The sequence below is a fragment of the Podarcis muralis genome, chromosome 17, assembly GCF_964188315.1.
Source record: "Podarcis muralis chromosome 17, rPodMur119.hap1.1, whole genome shotgun sequence".
NCBI lineage: Eukaryota > Metazoa > Chordata > Lepidosauria > Squamata > Lacertidae > Podarcis > Podarcis muralis.
This window is the reverse complement of record NC_135671.1, coordinates 4,365,520-4,391,145: the sequence shown is the minus strand read 5'-3', so window position 1 is coordinate 4,391,145 and position 25,626 is coordinate 4,365,520. Positions and strand designations below refer to the sequence as shown.

At 44.4% G+C, this 25,626-nt stretch overlaps 1 protein-coding gene across 1 annotated transcript in view; it reads left to right on the top strand.

Moving 5' to 3' along the window:
* Positions 1–23,910, top strand: part of PDE6B (phosphodiesterase 6B) — a 29,112-nt gene extending 5,202 nt beyond the window's left edge. Inside the window, exons 4-21 of the mRNA XM_028712929.2 lie at positions 1,707–1,847; positions 2,146–2,220; positions 2,303–2,367; positions 2,850–2,916; positions 3,250–3,297; positions 3,961–4,110; positions 5,974–6,117; positions 7,848–7,913; positions 9,048–9,194; positions 9,755–9,862; positions 11,098–11,207; positions 12,476–12,563; positions 12,835–12,935; positions 15,240–15,347; positions 17,815–17,878; positions 18,619–18,693; positions 21,650–21,733; positions 23,749–23,910. Coding sequence (XP_028568762.2) covers positions 1,707–1,847; positions 2,146–2,220; positions 2,303–2,367; positions 2,850–2,916; positions 3,250–3,297; positions 3,961–4,110; positions 5,974–6,117; positions 7,848–7,913; positions 9,048–9,194; positions 9,755–9,862; positions 11,098–11,207; positions 12,476–12,563; positions 12,835–12,935; positions 15,240–15,347; positions 17,815–17,878; positions 18,619–18,693; positions 21,650–21,733; positions 23,749–23,910 — 1,803 coding nt within the window. The remainder of the gene's footprint in view (positions 1–1,706; positions 1,848–2,145; positions 2,221–2,302; positions 2,368–2,849; positions 2,917–3,249; positions 3,298–3,960; positions 4,111–5,973; positions 6,118–7,847; positions 7,914–9,047; positions 9,195–9,754; positions 9,863–11,097; positions 11,208–12,475; positions 12,564–12,834; positions 12,936–15,239; positions 15,348–17,814; positions 17,879–18,618; positions 18,694–21,649; positions 21,734–23,748) is intronic.
* The last annotated feature ends 1,716 nt before the right edge of the window (positions 23,911–25,626 follow it).

Genomic DNA, 25,626 nt, shown 5'->3' with positions numbered 1-25,626 from the left:
CAAAATGACCTGGGCGATTGCAGTTGAAGCAGTTGCTATTCCATCCAGCATTCCTGTCACATAAGAAGATTTGAGACCAGAATCAACAATGGCCCTTCTCAATTCTCTCATTACAGAGTAAGGAAGGGTTTCATACAGCACCTGTTGTTGCGCTGTGCCTGGGTTTACATAAAAAATGGGGAAAGCAGATGGGGTTGAGCTGGAGACAGGGAAAGCTGATGGGGTTGAGCTGGAGACAGGGAAAGCTGATGGGGTTGAGCTGGAGACAGGGAAAGCTGATGGCATTTCACCAGCCCACTCAGATTCTTCCTCTAAGGAAAGGAGACCTTTTTGCCTGGCTTGACAAAGTGCAACACGAACAGCTCCCGTGAAACAGGCAGGAGCTGAGGCAGGCAAGGGAGGGGTGGAAGGAGGGAGGGAAGAAGGAGGGGGGGAAGTGGATGTGGGCTGAGACATAGCTTCTGGAGAAGCAGGCAAAGGAGACACAGAAGGGAGGGAATGGGGGATGTTGGAAGCAGGCTGAAGCACAGGTTTTGAAGGCAGCAGTTTGGGATAAGGAGGAGGGGGATTGTCAGTAATAGTTAGAAGTGCAGGAGCCGTGGGAGACGCCTGAGAGGGCAGGAGCCCTAAGTTTGCCACGGCATCAGCACAGATCTGCCAAGTTAGCAGACAGTGGATAGGAGCCCTGGGTTCTGCAAAAAAGGTTTTTCCAATCTTTTGCCAAGCCTCTACCCCCAAGGAGCCTGCCTCAGGGTACCAGGGACATTGAAATGCAATCTCACATAGCAAACGTTCAATTTCCTTTAAAGAAACATGAGCACCTGCACCTCTCTGTCTGACTAAATGAAGCAGTTCAGTAGCATGCACTTTCTGGGACTTTGTAAGCTCCCCCCCCATACTCACGGTGTAGCCGGCTAAGACTTCTCCAGTCAAGTGAAGTATGAGGCTGGCTGACTGCTCGGCTGCGCAAGGGATCTGGCACGTCGGGGTCACCAGATGTAGAAGTGAAAAATCATGGGAGACGAGAGAGGCAGGTGTAGCTAGGCGTCTGGCCAGGGCGGACCCTGGGAGCCTGTTTTATTGAATATTGCAAGCATTGCCACAGGTGGGCCTGTGGCTGATTGGTTGATACATACACACAGAAACTTGTAATTGGTTAACATAAGTACTAAGGCGGGAATTACATGTGAAAGGTGGGGATTACATGTGATCATTTATCATTGATGGAGAGAAGGCTAGGAATCGGAGCTAGAACTAGACAGGCATGAAGCCTCCTAATTGAATTGTAACTAGGGATTAATTGGCACAAACAATATAACAATCAAGTTCTATAGATGCGGTCAGCTAGGCATGGAGAGCAGGTACAGTTTGTTTTCCATGAGCTTGGGATGTCTGTTACTAATGATTGATCATAGCATAAGACAATGTAACAATCAAGTTCTGTGGATGTGGTCAGCTAGGCGTGAAGAGCAGGTTCGTACAGTGTGTGCAAAAGCAGGGAAAAACCTACGAGCAAGACTTCTCAGAAAGCAAGAGAAAAGAGGAGCAAGGCTTCCCCAAAATGGGGCAGTTTTGTGCAGAAAGAGACTAACAGTTATGTGCAGAAAGAAGACTTCCCTTTAATACCCAGTTTGAAATTTCAAACAGTGCTCCTGGAATCTGCTCTGTTGTCGAATCAACTAACATGTCGATTTGCTGTTCTGCAGGTTTTGCTGTGGTCAGCCAATAAGGTATTTGAGGAACTGACTGACATTGAAAGGCAATTCCACAAATCATTTTACACAGTGAGAGCATATTTGAATTGTGACAGGTATTCTGTAGGCCTTCTGGATATGAGCAAAGAAAAGGTAAGCTAAGTTTCTGAGATTTTTTAGTAAGAGTGGTAGAGAGCATGCTTTGCATGGAAAAGGAACCTAGTCCAGTCCTTGGCATCTCCAAAATTGTATTCAATGTACATACCTCCTCCTCCTCCTCCTCCTCCTCCTCCTCCTCCTCCTCCTCCTCCTCCTCCTCCTCCTCCCTCTTTTGTAATAATGTCACACCTGGACATATTTAAATCATGGGAGGCATTCACTTTTTGTTTTGTTTTTTGTCTTCATATGGCCAAAACTGACCTTCTGTAATAATATTTATCTCCCTTTCCAGGAATTCTTTGATTTATGGCCAGTTCTAATGGGTGAAATTCCCCCTTACTCAGGACCTCGGACTCCAGATGGCAGAGTAGGTCTTTAAACTGACAATAAATATCTCGTTTCACCACTTGGTCACTCGCTATGAATTCCCATTTCTGTTCTATTTGTAGGAGATCATCTTTTATAAAGTCATTGATTATATCTTACATGGAAAGGAGGAAATCAAAGTCATCCCGTAAGTAAAAAAGAAATGACCTCATGGGCAGTGCAAAACTATTAAAAGTACAGGAGCCTTGTTCTCTTTTTCATCTGGCCACTTTATTTGCAAAATATATTTGTAAGACAACATTAGGAACTCTTATTGAATCATACCCCACAACTGTCCCAGGAAAAGCGGGACACACCATTTTTTCCACACAAGAGAACAGCAGCCATTTTGGATTCTGCAATTTCTCTGTGAAAAGAATACCGGGGGGGGGGGGCGCTGCGATCTCATGTGGGTCATGTGACTCACCCGTGAACATGGCCCAGAAAACATGCAACACGGTTTTTGGCCTGGATATGTTGGAGGGTATGAAATGTTAGAAGGGAAAGCATCAGGAGGCTGGGATTGCAGTAAAGTTCTTTAAGAATTTCAGCATGAGTAATTTAAGTGTGTTCTGCTTGTAGCCAGTCCTCATTTGATCAATGTTTTTGTGCATTTCCCTTTCCATTTAGAAATCCTAAGCCAGATCACTGGGCACTGGTTAGCGGCCTTCCAACATATGTTGCAGAAACTGGTTTCGTAAGTATTTACATTAGCATATTTCCATGATTCATCAAGACAACGTTGGCCAAGAGCTAAAGAACCATGGGATGACTTCCATGTGACCAAGAGAGCTTTGGGACTGGTTCTTCTCAAACAGCCCCCACCCTGTGCCGCATAGCAAGTAGCCATCTTGAAATGAAGGATAGTTTCAAAAGTAGTTTGTGCTATGACCTGGAGGTTGTGCAAGACCTTGGGTGGTCTTGGTTGGAGGGCTTTGGATCAGATGACTTAAATAATTCTACTTTAGATTTAATTAACAGCATGTAAAAAATACAGATGGAAACTAAACATTTCTGCATTTTTTTAAAGATTTGCAACATTATGGATGTAGCTTCGGATGAGATGTTTACGTTTCAGGTACTGTAAATGTGTGATTGCAGCTGTTCATGAGGGGTCCCCTCATGGTGTATCTTGGGAAGAAGGAATGGATGCTAAATCCATTTAAGTTTGTAATGCAGAGCTGTGCATACGACATCCTCCTTTACCTTGGGTGATGTCAGGGAACTGCCATCAGCTCAGAGGTGAGAGGTGGAAGGGCAGCTGGATTACAGAGAGCCTCCAAAGATCGTGGGAAGCAGCACTTCCTCAGCAGAGGAAGGAAGCCCTGCCTCTAGTGGGGAAGAGCTGCAGGGCTCGGAGGATGCAAGAAAGAGCCAAGCGCCTGAGCAAAGCGGGGAGGAGGGAGGTCCCCCTTTACCCAAGCCTTCCCTGCGCAGTAGGCTTTAGTGCAGAGAGGGGAGGCGTCGGCTGGGGGTCAAGAGACTACTCTGCTGGGGAAAAGTTTAAGGACCGCCCACTCTCAGATTCTGCTAGTGACTGAGCAAGACATGGAATAGAGGCGTTCTGCATTGTAAATGTTTTTGCACCAATAATAAAGCCTTTGAAAAGACCAGTGAGGGATCTTGCCTGATCGCTCTCGAGCAACCACACCGGTAGGCATAACAGGTGAGTAATAACATTACTATTATATTGAGACAATGTGCCATTTATAGTGACACATATTTCGTATGTTGCTTTAAGGAAAGTCCTGTTGATGAGTCAGGGTGGATCATCAAAAACGTTCTCTCCATGCCAATAGTCAACAAAAAGGAAGAGATTGTTGGTGTAGCCACCTTTTACAACAGAAAAGATGGGAAGCCCTTTGATGAACAGGATGAAACATTAATGGAGGTGGGTTTCTTTATTGGAGCTAGAATTGAAAACAGATGTTCTTTTGCCCCATCTTTTTGTGCCTGCCAAACAGCTGTGTCATGCTTATGATAACATTTTATTCTCTTGTTAATTAAGCTGTTTTAAATGTGCATTTTATATTTGACTTCACTTAGCAATTTTTTGTGGGGGTTTTAAAAAAAAAGTTTAAGTTTTTTTTGTTAACTTTGTTGTGTTAAATATGTATTCTGCAGTTGACCGCCTTTGTAATGCTTTATTTTGAAATCTTTAAGATAATATTTTAGTTTTCTGTTAATTATGTTGTTTTGACAGATTGGCTTACAGTGGTACCTCGGGTTAAGTACTTAATTTGTTCCGGAGGTCCGTTCTTAACCTGAAACTGTTCTTAACTTGAAGCACCACTTTAGCTAATGGGGCCTCCTGCTGCTGCCGCGCCGCCGGAGCACAATTTCTGTTCTCATCCTGAAGCAAAGTTCTTAACCTGAAGAACTATTTCTGGGTTAGCGGAGTCTGTAACCTGAAGCGTATGTAACCTGAGGTACCACTGTATTGATATTTTATTGGTGTTTTAATATGCTGTAAACTGCTTTGAGATTTTTCTTAAAAATATAAACTGGTGTAGAAATGAAATAAATAATAAGAATAAGAATAAAAGACAGTTGATTGCAAAATACGAACACAATTCTGCAATAAACCAACAGAGTTAATCTTGTACTAGCTTTAGGTTCCTACTCCATGCAGTATGCAAATAAATAGCTACTTGATGTATGGAGCTAGCCTCCATTTCTTAAATGGTTGGTCTCCCACTTCTTTTTATGCTACTGCTACAAATCCATTTTACCTACAAGTTGTATGTCTCTCACATACCTTTAGGCCACTCTTCAACTGGCTTCCTGTACCTCATTTAAACCTCCCCCTTGACTTGAGATAGTTACTGATTCCACCCACCTATTGTATCATCTTTTGCTTTCTCCGGCTCCTCTCCTCTTTGATTGTCTACAATTAAACTTTGTTCCAAATCCATGGTTTTATTATGTGCATTCCCCTTAGCTTCTTCTCCATATCATCTTCAAAAAGTCGTCAAAATAGCCTTCATCAACCAGGAGCCCTCAATATGTGTTTGGACTGTGTTGCCGAACAACATCTGGAGGGCACTGGGTTGGCAAAAGCTGCTCTAAAGCCTTATCTCTTTCTTCTTAGATTGTATCATTCAGAGGCGGATTTAGGGCTGCACAACCGGTTCCACCACACAGGGTACAAGAGCCAAGGGGGCATCTTCCTGCCTTCTTCCCAAAGGCTAGCAAATGCTGGGCTTTGGAAAGAAGGCCTGAGGGCTCTGACAGGGTCTTTGGGTCCTCCTGTCACCTTCCCAACGCCCAGGTAGCACTTGCCTAGCTTTGGGAAGCAAGCAAGAGGGCTCTAGGACCCTGCGCCTCCCTCCCAAAGCCCAGTGCCTCCCTCACCAGGCTGTGAGAAAGCAGTTTTGGGTTGTGGGGGGGAGAGCATCAAATTTTGGCCTTGCACAGGGCACCATATTACCAAGGTCCACCTCTGTATCATTCCCTCCAGTAATGGGTTTGTAGTTGTTCTTTTTAATTTGCTACTGGGTTTGGTTTTTTTTACAGAATTTTTGTTTTTAAAATTATGATATTCCTAGTCTGTTTTTAACTTGTGGTGTTAGCCACCTTGGCCGTTTCCTTGACTGTAGGAAGGCAGAATAAAAATCCTAGTAATAGTTAATAAACATATACATATCACCAGTGTATTAGTACTGTTCTTTAAGAGGCATAACTGAGATCTGGGAGAGGTAGAAGGGCCAACTCCTGTGCAGTTGTAATAGTAACTTTTGTTTTATTTCCCAAGTCCTTGACACAGTTCCTGGGCTGGTCTGTGCTCAATACTGATACCTACGATAAGATGAACAAGCTGGAGAATCGAAAGGATATAGCACAGGACATGGTGCTCTACCACGTGCAATGCGACAAGAACGAAATGCAAGCAATACTGGTATGGTTTTTAAAGCCCTTGGTTTTTTTTCCCTCACTCCAAAACCACTTGTTAATATTTTAAACATTCAAATCCAGGCTTCTCCCCATTTCGACTGTTGCCAATCAGTTGAAATTAGTGTTCTAGGACCCCCCTCCCAATTTTTTACTTTTTTGGGAAACCGGTGTTGCTTTCATCATGCCACAAAAACTGGCAACACTGAAATAGAAACTCACACATCCATGAGAACTCACACATCCATCTTGCAACCACATGACAAATATCCAAGTAACACACAAATATATATAATAAAGATTTTTGGTTTTGTTTTTTCACCGGAAAGCAGCATCAGAAGCCTGCGGTTTTGAGCAGAGTAGGGGGAAGTGGAAATGGCTGCCCCTTTCATGTTGGCCGCTCTCCTAATTAAATCACCCCCACAAACTGCTTTGCCCCCCCCCCAGCCACCTGGGTTCTAGATGCATATGTACCTTTCCCTAGAACCCTGACATGGGGAAGGCATCTTGGGTGGCCAATTTTGAGTGAGAAAATGGTTGGTGGAGAAAGGGATAAACAACAAGCCCTCCTTCCCTGCCATTTCTTCATTCAAAGTGTACAGGCTTATGAGGCTGCTTTTCAATTATGTGTAATTTACCCCTTGAAAAGAGTATTTGCTTCAATGCTGCAGATGGAAGGATTGAATATACTTCCCAAGTAGGGATGAGGAAGACATGTAGAGGGAGAGAGGGCACCTTTGTAATAATTTGGATGTTTAAATTGCTTTTAAAGTGTTATGTAAATTTGCATGAGGAAGAGTTGTCAAGTCTCACTCTTTAAAGTACAGTAAGCACCTTTAGGGACGCGGGTGGCGCTGTGGGTAAAACCTCAGTGCCTAGGACTTGCCGATCGCATGGTCGGCGGTTCGAATCCCTGCGGCGGGGTGCGCTCCCGTCGTTCGGTCCCAGCGCCTGCCAACCTAGCAGTTTGAAAGCACCTCCGGGTGCAAGTAGATAAATAGGGACCGCTTACCAGCGGGAAGGTAAACGGCGTTCCATGTGCTGCGCTGGCTCGCCAGATGCAGCTTGTCACGCTGGCCACGTGACCCGGAAGTGTCTACGGACAGCGCTGGCTCCCGGCCTATAGAGTGAGATGAGCGCACAACCCTAGAGTCTGGCAAGACTGGCCCGTACGGGCAGGGGTACCTTTACCTTTACCTTTAAGCACCTTTAAATATATATGTGCACAGAGAAAGTTGGTCTCTGTGACTATGTACACATTTCCATTTACTCCAGCTCCACTGCCCTCCCACTGCTGTGGACACATTAAGTCTGAAGCTGTGGACACATGATGTTAGCCGCAATCCATATTTATCCTGTTGTTTCTTGAGAACGGCTCCTGTCTCATGCGTTTTCCCTCACACCATCTGATTTGAAAATGTAAGCCACATTCACTTCACAGTTCAGCTGAGGTGTGTACATTTGAGACAGCTGCTGCACATGCTCAGTGGGCTACTTCCTGAGTAGGGGTTCAGGGAGTCTTACAGGCACAGGGAAAACTAATGTGTACATTAGCCTTTGCATGAGTGGTATTTCAGACACTTGTCAGTAGGTGCCAGAATGACATTTGCTCAGCAGCCTCACACACTCTGTCACCAGTAGCATCCTTGTAGCATTGGATCTGCCTTAGGCACCAAAACGTCTTGGCCCATCTCTGAGTGTTGTCAGCAATAATTCAACTTGTATATGTCTCCACAGCCGACACGACAGAAACTTGGGAAAGAGGTTGCTGAGTGTGATGAGGAAGAGTTGACTGCAGTTCTAGTGAGTATCCACATGGCTTGTTCTGGGTTAATACCCTTCTTTTGAAATTTCACAGTTAAACTTTCTCCCCTGCCAAAGTCATACAACACAGATTATAATATAATCAGGGGAAACATCTCCCCCGGCACAGCTGGGTGTGCAGGGTGTATCAGCAGAGTCCAATATCAAAGAATATGATCAATACTATTGAGATACTATGATCAATAAATGGCAAAAGTGGTGTTGTCCCCCAGCCCAGCTCCTGGCAGCTGGTCAATTTTTATGGTGCAGCTTTTACATGTAAAAAAGCAAAATTGATTTTTAGTGTGGGATTCCCCCAACCAGCTCTGTCAGCAGAAGGACTTCTGCTTGCTTCCTCCTCTCAAAAAACCCTCAAAAATTGGCTTGGGGGATCTGGAAGAATCCCCAAAACACTGTGGGGGGAGAGGGGAGGGTGTGTTGTTCTGTCTTGCAAGATTGAATGCTTGTGCAGATGGAACAATTGGAAGAACGCAACACTTATCTTCCCCTGTAAAAGAAGAATAGAAGGGAGGGAAAGTTGTTCCTTACTTTAATGTTACTTCTTGGTTAAGTGTTGGTTTTATTATCTATCTTTTTCACTCACACAGAGGTTGGGCTATGTAGCAAATTGCACACTTTGGGCTCCTAAGAATACAGGGTAACTAAACATTCAGTAGCTACTTCAATTGCTGGCATCTCTGAATAAACCAAAAGTGGTATTCACACAAAATCTTAAAACAGGAAAGCAGGATGAGTGATGTGTCTTAGATCCCAAGACCAGTTTGACTCTCAGGCTATTAGTATTGTATATATTTATTAATGAAATTTGTGCAACAAATGTTATTTGGGCAACCCCATAACAAAGTTCTCTAGGCAGCCTACAAGAAATATCCATTGGCCGAAAGAGACGATAATCTTTGGCAATTGATTTAGCTCCTTTGTAGAAGCAAAATTTGCCCTCCATCACAGCAGTAAGCAGCGCCAACACAAATATTATTGTGTCGATCACATATGGGTGCATAAAAATAATTAGCCCAGCAGCTGCAGTTCGGGAGATCTTTGATAAATTCTTGGTACTTGGTCAGTGGAACTTGCACCACTTCAACCAAGGCTGCAATTCTCCCCCTGCTCCAGAAAGAACAACTTCCGGATCCTGCACAATTTGAGATCTACGATTTCCACTTTTCTGATTTGGAATGGACTGAACTCGACCTTGTGAAATGTGGCATTCAGATGTTTTATGAACTTGGAGTGGTGAAAAAATTCCAAATTCCACAGGAGGTAAGTGACAACTTTAATCTGTGGGCTAATTCTCTCAGTTGTCCACATGAGGATATTGTATGCTGCATATATTTTCCTTTGACCTGTTGTTTGTCTATAACATATTTTGGTCCCTTGACTATTAAGTCCTGATTGATTGACTGGCATCTGCCCACTTCTCCCAAGCTCCAGAAAATCCATCAGGCAGCAGCAGCAACAACCTGCACGAGGAACCCACACTCTGGTAGAGACTTGCAGCCATTTGGGGGCTGCGATTCTTTCCTCTGAGACCTGATGTGGCCCCAAAATTTTTCAATTAGAACACCTGAGGTCTAGGGAAAACTTGTATATACTTTCCCCTCTCCATAGTAACGTTCATTTAATTTATTGCAATGAAAACTTTGCTTAGCAGGCAGATTCCAAAAATACTCCAGAAAGTGAGCCAGCGGTTTGTTTGTTTGTTTGTTTGTTTGTTTGTTAGTTAACCCCCACCCACCCCTTATATTTTATGACAACTATCTCATCTGTTTCTGGCTGCAAAGTTTTCAAAACCTGTGCTTACTAAAGTTCTGTTTTCCCAGGTCCTGGTGAGGTTCATATATTCCGTCAGTAAGGGTTACAGAAGGATCACCTATCACAACTGGCGCCATGGCTTCAACGTTGCACAAACCATGTTCACACTTCTCATGGTATCTCGGTCTTTACTGATGTTTTTCCTTCCCAAGATGCTGTTTCGGCTGAGACCAACTGCCCTCTCTTTACATGACTTTCATCCTCCCATCCCCTTTAGACTGCCTTTATCCTTAAATGAACAAAGAAGAAGTCTTACTGCAGGAAGAGTTATCAGCCTTTTCTGATGGTTTGCATAAGAGACTGTTTGTCTGTTTTTGCAGAATTTTAATCCCACTCTTCAGCCCCCAAAGCTCCCAATGTGGGAGCTTAGAGCCCCTACTGTCAGGTTTACACAGTGCTTCTCCCCCCCCAAAAAATGTTTAGGGGTATTCTCATTTTCCTACTCATATTGAAATACTGCCCCTCAATGAGGCTAAACTTAGATGCACAAAATGTTTTGGGGTATGCGTCCCCCTGCGTCCCCCAGGGAAAAAAGCACTGGGTTTACAAACTAAAGGACACACACACAACACAAAAGGAAAGTGGGTTGTGTCTTTTTTGTGAGGGGTGGGGAATAAGCAAACTCAGGTGCAAGTTCTTGGTTACAAGGTCTTCTAATGATCATTTAGGGTAGAAAAGTTCAAGGAGAGTAGGGTAGAAAAGTTCAAGGTGCAAAAGTTGCTGGTCTCTCAGCTGTTATGAGTGGTCCTGTATCTGTGCTTCTCCCTAAACATCTGCAGCAGCTTCTAGCTAATATTTTCGGCCTTTGCTGTCCTATCTATGAAGCACTTAAGAACTCAGAAGGGACTGTGGAATCAGTTTATACAGCCAGTGGAATCAAACAGTAAAAAAATTCCTGGGCTATATACTACTTCACACCACAGGTGGAGGGATTAAGGATTGTATATTTGGATGCTTTTCACTTTAAATGCATCTTGCATTCCAAGTTCAAATTTTAGTTCTGTATCTGCCTAGTAGAATAGGTTTTTAACTACAGTGGTACCTCGGGTTACATACGCTTCAGGTTACATACGCTTCAGGTTACAGACTCAGCTAACCCAGAAATAGTACCTCGGGTTAAGAACTTTGCTTCAGGATGAGAACAGAAATTGTGCTCTGGCGGCCCGGCGGCAGTGGGAGGCCCCATTAGCTAAAGCGGTGCTTCAGGTTAAGAACAGTTTCAGGTTAAGAACAGACCTCCGGAACGAATTAAGTACGTAGCCCGAGGTACCACTGTACTAGTAAGTAGCAATGCCAAGTGAATTTTCTACTAGAAGCACTAATCAAAATCTGTGATCCTTACACGGTGTAGACAGGCAATCTGAAACAGTACTACACAGATCTTGAAGCGCTTGCAATGGTGACTGCGGCTTTGTGTCATGATATTGACCATCGAGGGACCAACAATCTTTATCAGATGAAGTAGGTTCTATTGTGCTGGTGTTTGATGCACGTGAGGTTTTTAAAGTATGCAAAGTCTAGCCAGCTTTCAAAGAATTTTAAATATTTGTGTTAATTCTTTACTGTCTGCAGTTTTAGATATGATTTTATTGTTCCTAATTGATATACCTTTCTGTTGATTTTTGTTGTTGTAAATTGTTGTGAACCTCTCTGGAATTAACAATGAAGCATAGTCTGAAAGTGTGTTGAGAAGAATATATCTATCATAGCTCAAGGGCACAGTTTCAGCTGGCCAGATGGAAGGAGGTGAAGTGTGGGTGGGTTCCCACAGGCAAGACACAGTGATAACAGCAAAGAACCTTTATTGAACTAACAGAACTGGACAACAGGGGCAAAGCAACTGCTTATATACATTTCTGAAGGCCTGGGCCACTCCCACTCCCAACGTGATTGGCTGTCTAAACTTCTAAGCTGCGAATCATGACTCAGAGTTTAAGGACAAATGGCAGAGGCCCAAATCCTGAAATGTTCTGTGATTGGATAGGTAAAGGTAAAGGGACCCCTGACCATTAGGTCCAGTTGTGACCGACTCTGGGGTTGCGGCGCTCATCTCGCTTTATTGGCCGAGGGAGCCGGTGGCCAGCATGACTAAGCTGCTTCTGGCGAACCAGAGCAGCACACGGAAATGCCGTTTACCTTCCCACCAGAGTGGTACCTATTTATCTACTTGCACTTTAACGTGCTTTCGAACTGCTAGGTTGGCAGGAGCAGGGACCGAGCAACGGGAGCTCACCCCGTTGCAGGGATTCGAACCGCCGACCGTTTGATCGGCAAGTCCTAGGCTCTGTGGTTTAACCCACAGCGCCACCCACGTCCCTTCTGTGATTGGATACCATGTATCAGAACACAGAAGCTCAGAATCCTTAGTCTAGACTCAAGCTCAGGCAAACACAGACCACTGAATACATAACAGGAGGAGTGGGGAGATTGTTCAACTGCTGTTCTGTGGGTTCTCCTCACTGAGCCAATTTGGGAGGGGGAACCCCATTGCTCAAGCAGAAGTCCTTGCACGCGCTTCCACTGACAGTATTCTGGCTCTTTGCACATCACTTTCACTGTCAAGCTCTTATTGAAAAGAGCTTAAACTCACAGTTTAAGAAACGAAAATATCTGGTTGCTATTTTAGTTTCGTTTCTCCAGTCCAAAAATAACATTTCGCGTACTAAGCTTTGCTTTTTGTTTCTAACTATCCCCTTTCAATTTTGTCCTTCGGAAATATTTCCTAACAGATCACAACACGCGTTAGCCAAACTTCATGGTTCATCAATTCTAGAGAGACACCACTTGGAATTTGGCAAGTTTCTACTCTCAGAAGAGGTTTGTGGTCCATACTTTTCATACCGCATATTAGGAGAAATGCTGATTAGATTTCGCATAGGTTTTTTTGTTTTTTAAACTACAGACTGATGTGGAAATAAGGAGAGCTGAACTTAACAGTGGGGAAATGAGAAACCGAGAGAAACCAAAACTGACAGATTTCTCTCCATGTGAGACAAAGTATTAGGGGGAAAGATGTAGATACCCAAAATGATGCAGGACAGACGAATTCTAGTCTTCCACTCTGATTTATGCATTTCCCCCTCTTTAGTCTCTGAACATTTACCAGAACCTTAACCGGAGGCAATTTGAACACGTGAATCACTTGATGGATATTGCCATTATAGCTACGGACTTAGCATTGTACTTCAAGTAAGTTATTAATAGATTTGCTATGGAAATTCAAGATGGTGGATGTTTTCCTTCAAAGCATTCATTTATATTCTTATGGAGAAGGAAGCAGAACAAGCTGAGGATGGGATATAGGATTGGCATTTTCCCTGGTATCATATCTCAAGTGCCCACAGAGTCTATTTAGGAGATACACCACAGTTCATTTTCTTTCAGGGACAACTGTTCCCCGGCTGTTGCTGGCAAAACAACACACACACACCACAAAAAGGGAATGGGAGGGGTGGAAGGGTGATTGCTGAGGCAAAGCAGCAGAGCCACACAGTTCTTTGTATGGAAAGTGAATCATAGAATCATAGAATAGAATCATAGAATCCTAGAGTTGGAAGAGACCCCAAGGGCCATCGAGTCCAACCCCCTGCCAAGCAGGAAACACCATCAGAGCACTCCTGACATATGGTTGTCGAGCCTCTGCTTAAAGACCTCCAAAGAAGGAGACTCCACCACACTCCTTGGCAGCAAATTCCACTGTCGAACAGCTCTTACTGTCAGGAAGTTCTTCCTAATGTTTAGGTGGAATCTTCTTTCTTGTAGTTTGGATCCATTGCTCCGTGTCCGCTTCTCTGGAGCAGCAGAAAACAACCTTTCTTCCTCCTCTATATGACATCCTTTTATATATTTGAACATGGCTATCATATCACCCCTTAACCTCCTCTTCTCCAGGCTAAACATGCCCAGCTCCCTTAGCCGTTCCTCATAAGGCATCGTTTCCAGGCCTTTGACGTGGTTTATTTGCTTTGAAGTGGTTTATTTGCTGTGGTCCAAGTTAAAGCCAAGGATAAGAAGACAACTCTTAAAAACTTCCTACGTGCATGCATTTAGCCTGCAGAAAATATCCCGTTGGCTTTCCATTTTAGAGACAATCTGGTCTGGTCTACAACAACAAAGCATATAAAAACAAACAGCAGTAAAACACTGCCATTTACTGCCTTTGAGTAATAGCCAGTGTGGTGTAGTGGTTAAGAGCGGTAGACTCGTAATCTGGTGAACCGGGTTCAATTCCCTGCTCCTCCACATGCAGCTGCTGGGTGACCTTGGGCCAGTCACACTTCTCTGAAGTCTCTTAGCCCCACTCACCTCACAGAGTGTTTGTTGTGGGGGAGGAAGGGAAAGGAGAATGTTAGCCGCTTTGAGACTCCTTAGGGTAGTGATAAAGCGGGATATCAAATCCAAACTCTAATAATAATAATAATAATAATAATAATAATAATAATAATAATAATTTATTATTTATACCTGACCCATCTGGCTGGATTTCCCCAGCCACTCTGGGTGGCTTCCAACAAAGTATTAAAATACAGTGGTCTGTTAAACATTAAAAGCTTCCCTAAACAGGGCTGCCTTCAGATGTCTTCTAAAAGTCTGGTAGTTGTTCTTCTCTTTGACATCTGGTGGGAGGGCGTTCCACAGGGCGGGTGCCACTACCGAGAAGGCCCTCTGCCTGGTTCCTTGTAACTTGGCTTCTCGCAATGAGGCAACCGCCAGAAGGCCCTCGGCGCTGGACCTCAGTGTCTAGGCAGAACAATGGGGGTGGAGACGCTCCTTCAGGTATACAGGACCGAGGCCGTTTAGGGCTTTAAAGGTCAGCACCAACACTTTGAATTGTGCTCGGAAACGTACTGGGAGCCAATGTAGATCTTTCAAGACCAGTGTTATGTGGTCTCGGCAGCCAAATAGTGGCTGAGTAGTGTCCAGATAAGGTCTCTGTCCAATGCTAGGACAGTCCCAGGGACAAAACCTTATCTAATACAGTGAAGGGAGTTTTATCTCATAGGTTCTTTCTCATTCTTCTGATCTTTGTGAGTGTATCTTGGAAGAAAGGCGAGAGATAAGGAGAAAATGTGGTATACGAGCTAACTATGGCTATACCCAGTGCTTTCCCACCCCCCATAAAAATGAGGTGCCAATATTTGTATACTGATAAAAGTGCCACCAGCACAAAATGGCTCCCCTAGACAGCAAAAAAACTAATGGCAATCCATACCTGTGAGTATCATCACAAAACATGCACAGGCTTTATCTAAGGAAAGTGAGATAAGCCCATAGGGAAATTCTTTTGGAGGACACCACTTACACGCCCTCTTTACTTACTCAAGGATGCTACTCATCTTCCAGAAGTAACTTGAGTGATTAAAAACACACACCTTGAAGAGCTTTTGCTCTTAGTATTGGGCTATCGAAAGGTGATATGAATTCATATCAAGGCATAGAAAGGGTTTAACCTTCTTTTGTTTCCTATCTGCAACCTTGTTGTTATTTTTTAAGAAAGAGGACCATGTTTCAGAAGATTGTTGATGAATCCAAAACCTACAACAGTGAGAGAGAGTGGGTTGAATATTTGTCCTTGGAGACAACGAAAAAAGAGATTATCATGTAAGTGATTTTTTTTATCAAAACGAAACAAAAACGGTTTGCCTGAACAAATGAGTGACAATGAGCAACCATGATATCTGTTTCATATGCTAAATATTTATATTGAGGCAAGCTGTTCAGTAACATCCTGAGATGTTGCAAACTAACAGGCTGAAAGGAAAATAGCACGCTGTTGCATGAGAAGAACAAAGGAACATTTATTGTCTTTGCTGGCCAGACAGACAGGCTCAGTGGATTAGCATCTAACAGGACTGAGCACCCTCTGAAGAAGGGGGCTTCCTAATATACTTTCCCCTTATCTGTTAAGACTATACATATGCATGGAGTACCTTCCAATCATTTGGGAATAACGCCCTACTAATGATTCCATATAAGGACTCTGGTTAATTGCATATTAATTAAGCAAGCAAACAAAGGACTCTCTGAGCACCTTCAGGCAGCATGTGGGCCTCTTCTGTATTTTGCATACACTTTGGTATGTGGTAACAAGATAAGGAATAAGGCCATTCCTGGTACCTTAAGGACAGAATGTCTCCTGATACAATAGGGCAACTCTTTGGTGCAAGATTAGCTGCAGGTCTCTAATTGCCACATTGGAAGGGCAGATGATGCTCTTGAGACCACATAATTGGTGCATGCTACAGCAATAGATCATGGGGGGGGGGGCAGGATCCCAGGAAAATGCATTATTATGCTTTGGACCACAATCCCCCCACAGATGCCCTGACAAAGGAGCATCGGTATTCAATCCTTGTGGTAAGGACCTCCGATTTTTTTCAGGAACTAAAGCACAACTTAAACACAATTTTGTTCATTGGGTTTGTTGGCATTATTATTTACATCTGCTTAAAGAGAACAAGAGGGACGTGGGTGGCGCTGTGGGTAAAAGCCTCAGTGCCTAGGGCTTGCCGATCGAAAGGTCGGCGTTTTGAATCCCCGCGGCGGGGTGCGCTCCTGTTGTTCGGTCCCAGCGCCTGCCTACCTAGCAGTTCGAAAGCACTCCCGGGTGCAAGTAGATAAATAGGGACCGCTTACTAGCGGGAAGGTAAACGGCGTTCCGTGTGCGGCTCTGGCTTGCCAGAGCAGCGATGTCACGCTGGCCACGTGACCCGGAAGTGTCTCTGGACAGCGCTGGCTCCTGGCCTCTTGAGTGAGATGGGCGCACAACCCTAGAGTCTGTCAAGACTGGCCCGTACGGGCAGGGGTACCTTTACCTTTACCTTTAAAGAGAACAAGGAGTTTGCTGTTTCATCTTCAGCCATGATCCATCTGTGCTGATTCAGCTGTTCCAGCTGTTCCCTTGAATCTGAAAAAAACAGATTGAAGATACTCCACAAGGTGTCTAAATCTACTCTTCAAAGCTTTTAACGGTTCCCTCCCACTAGGGCCCATGCTTAGAGCAGAGTGTGCTTCTCAGTAATTGAAACCAATTGGATTAGATGAGCCATTTTAGCAGCAGCTAAGGAACCAGGAGCCCTTTAGGACTGGGGATTAAAAATGGAAACTTTAAAGACATGGGCAATGTAGCTAGCTGCTATATTAGTCACTACACTGTGCAAGCGCGCATACACACACAAATAGCACACATATAGGGTGGGCTTTGAGGCATGAAAGGAAATAACTGTGCATCTTATACATTAGATGCATAGGCATAAAAGCTCACCCCCTGTCTATGCTACTAAGTCTTTTATAGGAACTATAAACCCAGGATTAAGGAGATTTGACTACAAGGTCAAAAGAGGCAATCGTGTTATCTAGACATATGACAGGCTTGCCGCAGCCAACTGTACCATCCTAACTAAATGTAAGAAATATGATTTCAGGATAAATACCTATCTTGGTAGAATTCTGGGGTATAGGGCTGATTCAAGGATTTTTGCCGCCTGAGGCAAAGGACAAGATGGCTTCCCCTCTCTATTCCATGCACAGAAACCAACTGGACTGGCAGTTGAGTATTATCATTTCAACACTGGTCATGGGATAGTTTCCTTCACAGCAGCTGAGGCAGCAGGCTTGTTTGGGAAATGAGGACAGGCCGGGCCATTATCATACACAACTAGGTCCTCCGATGGAGAGGAAAGTCTGGGGAGCTTCAGAGAACTGGCCAGGGCGCTGCTGCCACTGCCCACTAACATCGGCTCTCTCAGGTAGGGCTGATCCTGTTGGTGTAAAACAACACTAGAACAAAGTAGATTCTGCAGCCAGGAGAAACAGACTTCTACACTCAAGTCTCCACTCTTTCTCCCTGCCAAATCTCACATTTCTCAGACTGATTCCACACTGCCAGACCTCCTTGATGCCTTCTTAGTGTTGTAAGTGGGACTGCTTTTAAGACTGCTCGTAAGTTTAACATGTGCAAAATACATCAGCAAATTGCTGCCCGGGACAGGGGGAACGGAACTTCTATTACCTGTCTTAACTGCACTGATTCTCTGTTTCTCTTCTGCCCCCCCCTCTCTTTCTATAGGGCTATGATGATGACTGCCTGTGACTTATCTGCTATCACGAAACCCTGGGAAGTACAGAGTAAGGTCAGGTGCCCGGTGCAGAATGCCCATTCTTTAATGCATAGACTAAGAGCACATTACTGGGATGCGGGTGGCGCTGTGGGTTAAACCACAGAGCCTAGGACTTGCCGATCAGAAGGCTGGCGGTTCGAATCCCCGCGATGGTATGAGCTCCCGTTGCTCAGTCCCTGCTCCTGCCAATCTAGGAGGTCGAAAGCACGTCAAAGTGCAAGTAGATAAATAGGTACCGCTGTGGTGGGAAGGTAAACGGTGTTTCCGTGCACAATTCAAAGGGGAGGCAGCATATAAGATTTAATGAGCATATATATTTAATTTGACAGCATATGAAAAAGTGTTCCGGGTCTAGTAGCAGAACACACAAGATGTAAGGAATTCTTTCCATGCTTCAGTAGAGATTAGATTTTTAAAAATATGATTAACTTCAACAAATGCTGGAAACAAAAAAGTTTCGGGAAAGAAGTAACCATTGAAACATGTTCCCCACCCTAATTATTCTAAAAGTGAGCACTGATAGCAGTAAGGGAATTTATTATCCAGTATGCAAGCTGTCATGCTGGCCACATGACCTGGAAAAACTGTCTGCGGACAAATGTCAGCTCCCTCGGCCAGTAAAGCGAGATGAGCACTGCAACCCCAGAGTCATTCGCAACTGGACTTAACTGTCAGGAGTCCTTTATCCTTTTATGCAAGCTGCTAAACTGCAAATGTCCCAAAGCTTAGGCATTTGTTTTTCCTGGATACAGGTGGCACTGCTTGTAGCAGCTGAATTCTGGGAACAAGGAGATATGGAAAGAAATGTACTTCAGCAACAACCTATTGTAAGTTCTCTCCCCACACTTTTTATTATTTTCAAAGTGGATGTGAAAAAAAGAAAAGAAATCAGAGTGACTATATATGGAATAATCCAATAAAGGGGAAGTGGATAAATAATGCTATCAAGGATAAAAAAACACCCCCATATAATTACAAACTAACAATGTAAAACCAAAACCAAATCACTAACATGGAAACACATCATGGGAAAGGGTGTAGCTTTCTGAAATACTGCTTAACATGGCACTTTCAAAACTGGATGAGGGTGGCTGGATAAGGCAACTGTCTCTCCTTGTTTCGTATTCCAGCATATTTTAAAGGGGGGGGGTATTCTTGTTGAAACTCATTGTACCCTTTATGATTTATGATTTACTCATAAGATCCATGACTTATAAGATCCAGGAGATCTTGCTTAAAATGGCAGAATCCCACAATTTAACAAGCCACTCCTGAATTTTTGAGTGCTGTCTATGTAGAAAGACTGGGCATAAAGAGATTTAGTGGTTCTTAATTGATTGGTGTGGGACGCGGGTGGCGCTGTGGGTAAAAGCCTCAGCGCCTAGGGCTTGCCGATCGAAAGGTCGGCGGTTCGAATCCCCGCGGCAGGGTGCGCTCCCGTTGTTCGGTCCCAGCGCCTGCCAACCTAGCAGTTCGAAAGCACTCCCGGGTACAAGTAGATAAATAGGGACCGCTTATTAGCGGGAAGGTAAACGGCGTTTCCGTGTGCAGCTCTGGCTCGCCAGAGCAGTGATGTCACGCTGGCCACGTGACCCGGAAGTGTCTCCGGACAGCGCTGGCCCCCGGCCTCTAGAGTGAGATGGGCGCACAACCCTAGAGTCTGCCAAGACTGGCCCGTACGGGCAGGGGTACCTTTACCTTTACCTTTACCTAATTGATTGGTGATGTGGTATGTTGTATTGTATTATTTATGCAAATTGATTTTCTCTGGAGTTAAAGATCTGACTGGGACAAACCTTGTTATGTTGAGCTCGTATTTTGCACAATTTGTATATGGTGTCTGTTTGATAATATGTGGTTTGTCATGCCTAATAAAGGATAGCAAGCCACTCACGTAGCTGGGCCATTTCCTTCTCCTCTCCCCTAATAATAATAATAATAATAATAATAATAATAATACTTGACATAAAGTAGTGCATCCTTCCTGCAACAACCAAATGAAACAATAATTTCTCTTTGCCTTTTGGAGAATCAATATATTTATAGAAAATGTTTGGACTCTACACATATTCTGTAACCCCAAATCATTTTGGGAGTGTGTGTGTGTGTGGATATTTCTTAAAACCTGTTCCAACCTTAGTAGAAAAAATAGTGCAGAGTGCATTGTCGCTATTCATTTTCAGCAGGGAACAGGCAATGGCACAGCCGGGGGTAGCCTTGTCAAAACATGAACATCACACCAGAATCATGATTTGAGTCCTTCCACGTGGGATAGCCGTCCTTCCCCCACCCCCCACTTAACCATAAGAAGATGAGGAAAATGAGGGGTGGAGGATCCCCAGCCCTGTTTTAGTGGGAGCCAAATCACAAAAATTTAGTCCCCACAGCATGATAATCCTCCCAGTGCAATACCAGAGCAGGAAACAGTAGCCACCAAATTATATATGAAATAGTACAGGAGTACATTAAGAGACAGGGACGTGGGTGGCGCTGTGAGTTAAACCACAGAGCCTAGGACTTGCCGATCAGAAGGTCGGCGGTTCGAATCCCCATGACGGGGTGCGCTCCCGTTGCTCGGTCCCTGCTCCTGCCAACCTAGCAGCTTGAAAACACATCAAAGTGCAAGTAGATAAATAGGTACCGCTCCGGCAGGAAGGTAAACAGCGTTTCTGTGCGCTGCTCTGGTTCGCCAGAAGCATCTTAGTCATGCTGGCTACATGACCCGGAAGCTGTACGCCGGCTCCTTCGGCCAATAAAGCGAGATGAGCGCCGCAACCCCAGAGTCGGTCACGACTGGACCTAATGGTCAGGGGCACCTTTACCCTTTACCTTTACATTAAGAGACATCACTTCATTGATATTGTACAGAATCCTCCTTTACAGAGGACAGATCTCTATTTGAAGGTGTCCTGCATTTGAAGCTGCCCAGTCTAAGTCTGGTTTAAAGATAAGGTAAAGGTAAAGGTACCCCTGCCCGTACGGGCCAGTCTTGACAGACTCTAGGGTTGTGCGCCCATCTCACTTAAGAGGCTGGGGGCCAGCGCTGTCCGGAGACACTTCCGGGTCACGTGGCCAGCGTGACAAAGCTGCATCTGGCAAACCAGAGCAGCGCACGGAAACGCTGTTTACCTTCCCGCCAGTAAGCGGTCCCTATTTATCTACTTGCACCCGGGGGTGCTTTCGAACTGCTAGGTTGGCAGGCGCTGGGACCGAGCAACGGGAGCGCACCCCGCCGCGGGGATTCGAACCGCTGACCTTTCGATCGGCAAGTCCTAAGCGCTGAGGCTTTTACTCACAGCGCCACCCGCGTCCCACAGTTTAAAGATAAGGAACCATAAAAAGGACAGGGGCCGCCCTGAAAGTGCCTATCAGCATTTTGTAGCCCCTAGGAAGCAGATGAACAGGTATTCAAGTCACCTTCTGTACTGTGGTGAGATGTATTTCTATTTAAATTACAATGGTTATTTCTCAATTTCCACCTAATGCATATAAACCACCATATGCAAATTGGTGCCTTCCCTTTTTTTGGTGATGCAAATCCTCTTTTTTGGCAGTGAATAACTGAGTACTGATCTTGCCCCCTTACCAACAGTCTTGCTGATTACAGCCCATTTATTTTGACCCACAAAAATTAAGGGAAGCCACTAAGAATAGTGTGTACTTTTATCTGTAGAACACAGTCCTGGCTTCAGTTTCTTGGCCAGGGCATTATTACTAGAGAGCAACAGAGACCAAAACAAGTGATTATAATAATTTTTAAAGTTATTGCTGTTTTTTCCCTAGCCTATGATGGACAGAAGGAAAGCTGCTGAGCTTCCAAAACTTCAAGTTGGTTTCATTGACTTTGTATGCACCTTTGTTTATAAGGTAAGAAGTTGCGTGGCTATTCCCTCCCCCTCCACAGGTGGAATAAATAAAGACACTGGACACAATAATTTAGGTTAATGGGCGAAAATGGCCACAACTTTATTGATTACAGGTAAGAGAGGTATTGGCTTAGGCATTGGCCCCTAACAGACTATCCGGTCTAACCGGAGAGGGTTAAACACCAACAGGGGGAGCCACCCGAGATGCATATCCCTAGGCGCTCCCCGAGGGGTTACCGCTCGGGGGCGCGCTTTAGGCCCTAGCCTCCGTAGGTTTCGGACGAGGCGACGCCCCCCGGAGTCCTTTAACGAACTACCCTTCAAGCCTTGGGGGAGGTGATGGCGCTCCTCCCCCCCGATCTCATTTGCATGACAATACCCCCGGCCAATGCCTACCGCCAAAACCAAGGGAGTTGTGACGTTTTGCTACGAGGTAGGCAAAAAAACCAAGTGGCTCAAAACCAGCCAATTAGCCAAATGGAAAAACTCCTACCAGGCCCCTTGCGGCGACCAGCCGAAACCCATAGCAAAACCAGGGCAAACCTAAGGCAAACCTAAAGGGCGGGTGGGTGGGAAACCGCGTCGGCTGCGAGGGAGAAAAGGGGCGAGCCCAGGGCTGCCCCGACCTTAAGTGGCCTCTAGTAGGCCCGCCCCCGCCGCCAGCCGATTGGCTGGCGCTGCGGGGGGATGGGAATCAAGGGGAATCCCCTGGTTCCCGCGAGGCTGGCGACAGCCCCGCGGGAGTGTGGGCGGGGTCCTGAGCCCGCAACCCCCCCCTCCTCCTGAAGATCGGTAGTGGAATTAGTACTCAATATCTACTAGGCCCTTAAACTCTAGCTACTGGTAGTTAAGGTAAATAATTTTTAATTAGAGCTAACATTTTCAAATGTTTTAAAATAATGACACAAATTAGGAAACTAAGATTGCTTCTGCACTAGATGTTTCCTCAACAATTACCATACTTTGTTCGCTCACATATTATTGTTGCATTCTAGTACTTTCTGTGTTGTCCTCCCCATTTTTTTCAGGCCTGATTTGTGGCAAATTTTTGCAATGCAACCCAGTTAATAGGTATTTTTTTAAAAAAGGTAAAGGACAACTGGATGGTTAAATCCAGTCAAAGGCAACTATGGGGTTGTGGCACACATCTTGCTTTCAGGCTTAGGGAGCCGGTGTTTATCCACAGACAGCTTTTTCCGGGTCATGTGGTCAGCAGGACTAAACCGCTTCTGGTGCAATGGGACACAGTGACAGAAACCAGAGCGCATGGAAACACCGTTTACCTTCTCGCCACAGCAGCACCTATTTATCTACTTGCACTGGTGTACTTTCAAACTGCTGGGTTGGCAGGAGCTGGGACACAGCAATGGGAGCTCACCCCGTCATGGGGATTCGAACCGCCAACCTTCCAATCGGCAAGCCCAAGAGGCTCAGTGGTTTAGACCACAGCGCCACCCGTGTCCCAGTTATAGAACTACCATGTGTACTATGGATAGGCAAGTTGCTATTGATGCTGTTAAGGGATTCTTAAAGGCTACCGTGAGATTAAGAATCTCATGCTCTACCAACTGAGCTATGAACATATTTAGTAACTGAGCAATGGCTACATAACTTCTTACCTCTCAACTGTCCCTCTCAGCTTGCTCTTGATAAGCTCAGTAAGGAACACACCTATGCTGTTAATTTTCTTGAAAACAATCTACCATTCGATTTAACAAGAAAGTTGGATTGATGTTGTGAATTGTATTTGAAATGTTAAAATATGATCTTTCCCACAGACATTTCTTAGCTACAGACTTACCACTGAAACTGATAACCATTTTAGAAAATGGATGTATTACAGATCTTTTTATTATGGGTAATTCATTTTTAATCTGCAAGAAGAAACAAAAGTACAACAACAAATATTTACAACAACAACAACATTTTTAGTGATTGGTTTAAAGAGACAAGACAGCCAGAAAACTGTAAATGTTTTGGGTTTCTGCTGCTACTGCCTTTTATTGTTTGCATCAGGAATTTACACGGTTCCATTCAGAAATTCAGCCAATGTATGACAGACTACTGAACAACAGAAAAGAGTGGAAAGCCCTGGCAGATGAGTATGACGAGAAAATGAAAGCTTTAGAGGAAAAACAAAAGAAAGAAGAAGAGAAAGTGGCTGCCAGTAGAGGTTAGAAAACAAATTCCATTTAAAATGCATCTGGAAAGGTTAATTTCCTCCATTTCTTTCCAGCTCCTGCTTTATACAGTGGTACCTCGCAAGACGAATGCCTCGCAAGACAAAAAACTCGCTAGACGAAAGGGTTTTTTGTTTTTTGAGCTGCTTCGCAAGACGATTTTCCCTATGGGCTTGCTTCGCAAGACGGAAACGTCTTGCAAGTTTGTTTCCTTTTTCTTAACACCGTTAATACAGTTGCGACTTGACTTCGAGGAGCAACTCATAGAACGCGGTGTGGTAGCCTTTTTTGAGGTTTTTAAAGACTTTGGTGATTTTTGAAACTTTTCCAAAACTTTCCCGACACCGTGCTTCGCAAGACGAAAAAAATCGCAAGACGACAAAACGTGCGGAATGAATTAATTTCGTCTTGCGAGGCACCACTGTATAGGCCCCATCTAAAATTCTTGTGTGTTTATTACTGGATGCTGGATAAAACTAAGTAACTAGATACATACCACCAACTTTTTTCAGGGGGGGGAAACAAGATGCTCTCCCATGCGAGTCACACAACCCGTGCTGCAATCTCACGTGGAAAAAACGGGGTGTCCCTTTTTTCTGGGACACTTGGTGGATATGTAGATATCAAGGCATCCTTCCTGAGGCAGCTTCATTAGCATATCAACAGAGCAAGAGCATAATTTTGTTTAGGTGTTAAACATGAACTACTAGTTCACACCCAGCCCTCTTCAGTCCTGAATTCATTTTCATATGCCCCAGTTTCAAACACCTAATATACTTCACTGGGCAACAAAATATTTTGTTCAACATCAAAACCCACCTGCCGAAGACATCCCCCACTCAGCAATCTCTTATGCAGAAATTAAGTAGGTTGTGCTTCATAGCTGCACATCTTTTAAAAAATGATCCTCCTAAAGCAGCTCACCCTAATAATGGCTGTTTTTTATTCCCGTAGGAACGATGGCAACCTGCAATGGGGAAAGCATTCCTCCGTCTCCAACTTGTTGCATAATTTAAGTCAACAAAGGTCTGTTTCAGGGATCATGCAACCCCTGGCCTGGATTTGCCACAACCAGCAGTAGACCGAGAGTCACAGACATCCTGGCTGCCCGATGACCACACCAGTATAATATGTTATATAGTATGTGTGTTACACTTTGTTTTTTATGTGTACAGTGAAAACATATATAGCTAAAAAGAAATGCCATCAAACATTCTCAGAGTCATTCCCTAGAACATGGTGTGTGTGTTAATATCTATCTATCTGATGGGAATTGGTAGGAAGATATATTCATTATGTTTAATCCTTTAGAGACCCACATGTGTAAGTTAACAAAACAGCTGGATGATTTTAAAACATGAGGCTAGCGCGCAGAGAGCCCCAGCAGAGGAGTATTAAGTCCCATAGTTAAGCAGTTTAATGAACAGGAATAGGCTATGAAACCTTATTTATTCTGTCTGAAGCCGGTGACTCCCTTTTCCCACTTTTTCCAATGGAACAGACCCAAGACCGCAAAGTAAGTTTAAAATGTTTTATTTACAATTTCTAGGTCTCCGGCATGCATTTTTCTTATGTAGTTGCAATGGAACAATGCAAGTAAAATACTACTAGCTGAAATTCAGCAAAGGTAGCTTCAGGCTGTTGTCTGAAGCAGGGAGGTCTTGAGAGACACATCCTGCTTCCATGACTGCATCATGGAGAGGGAGAAAGAGAA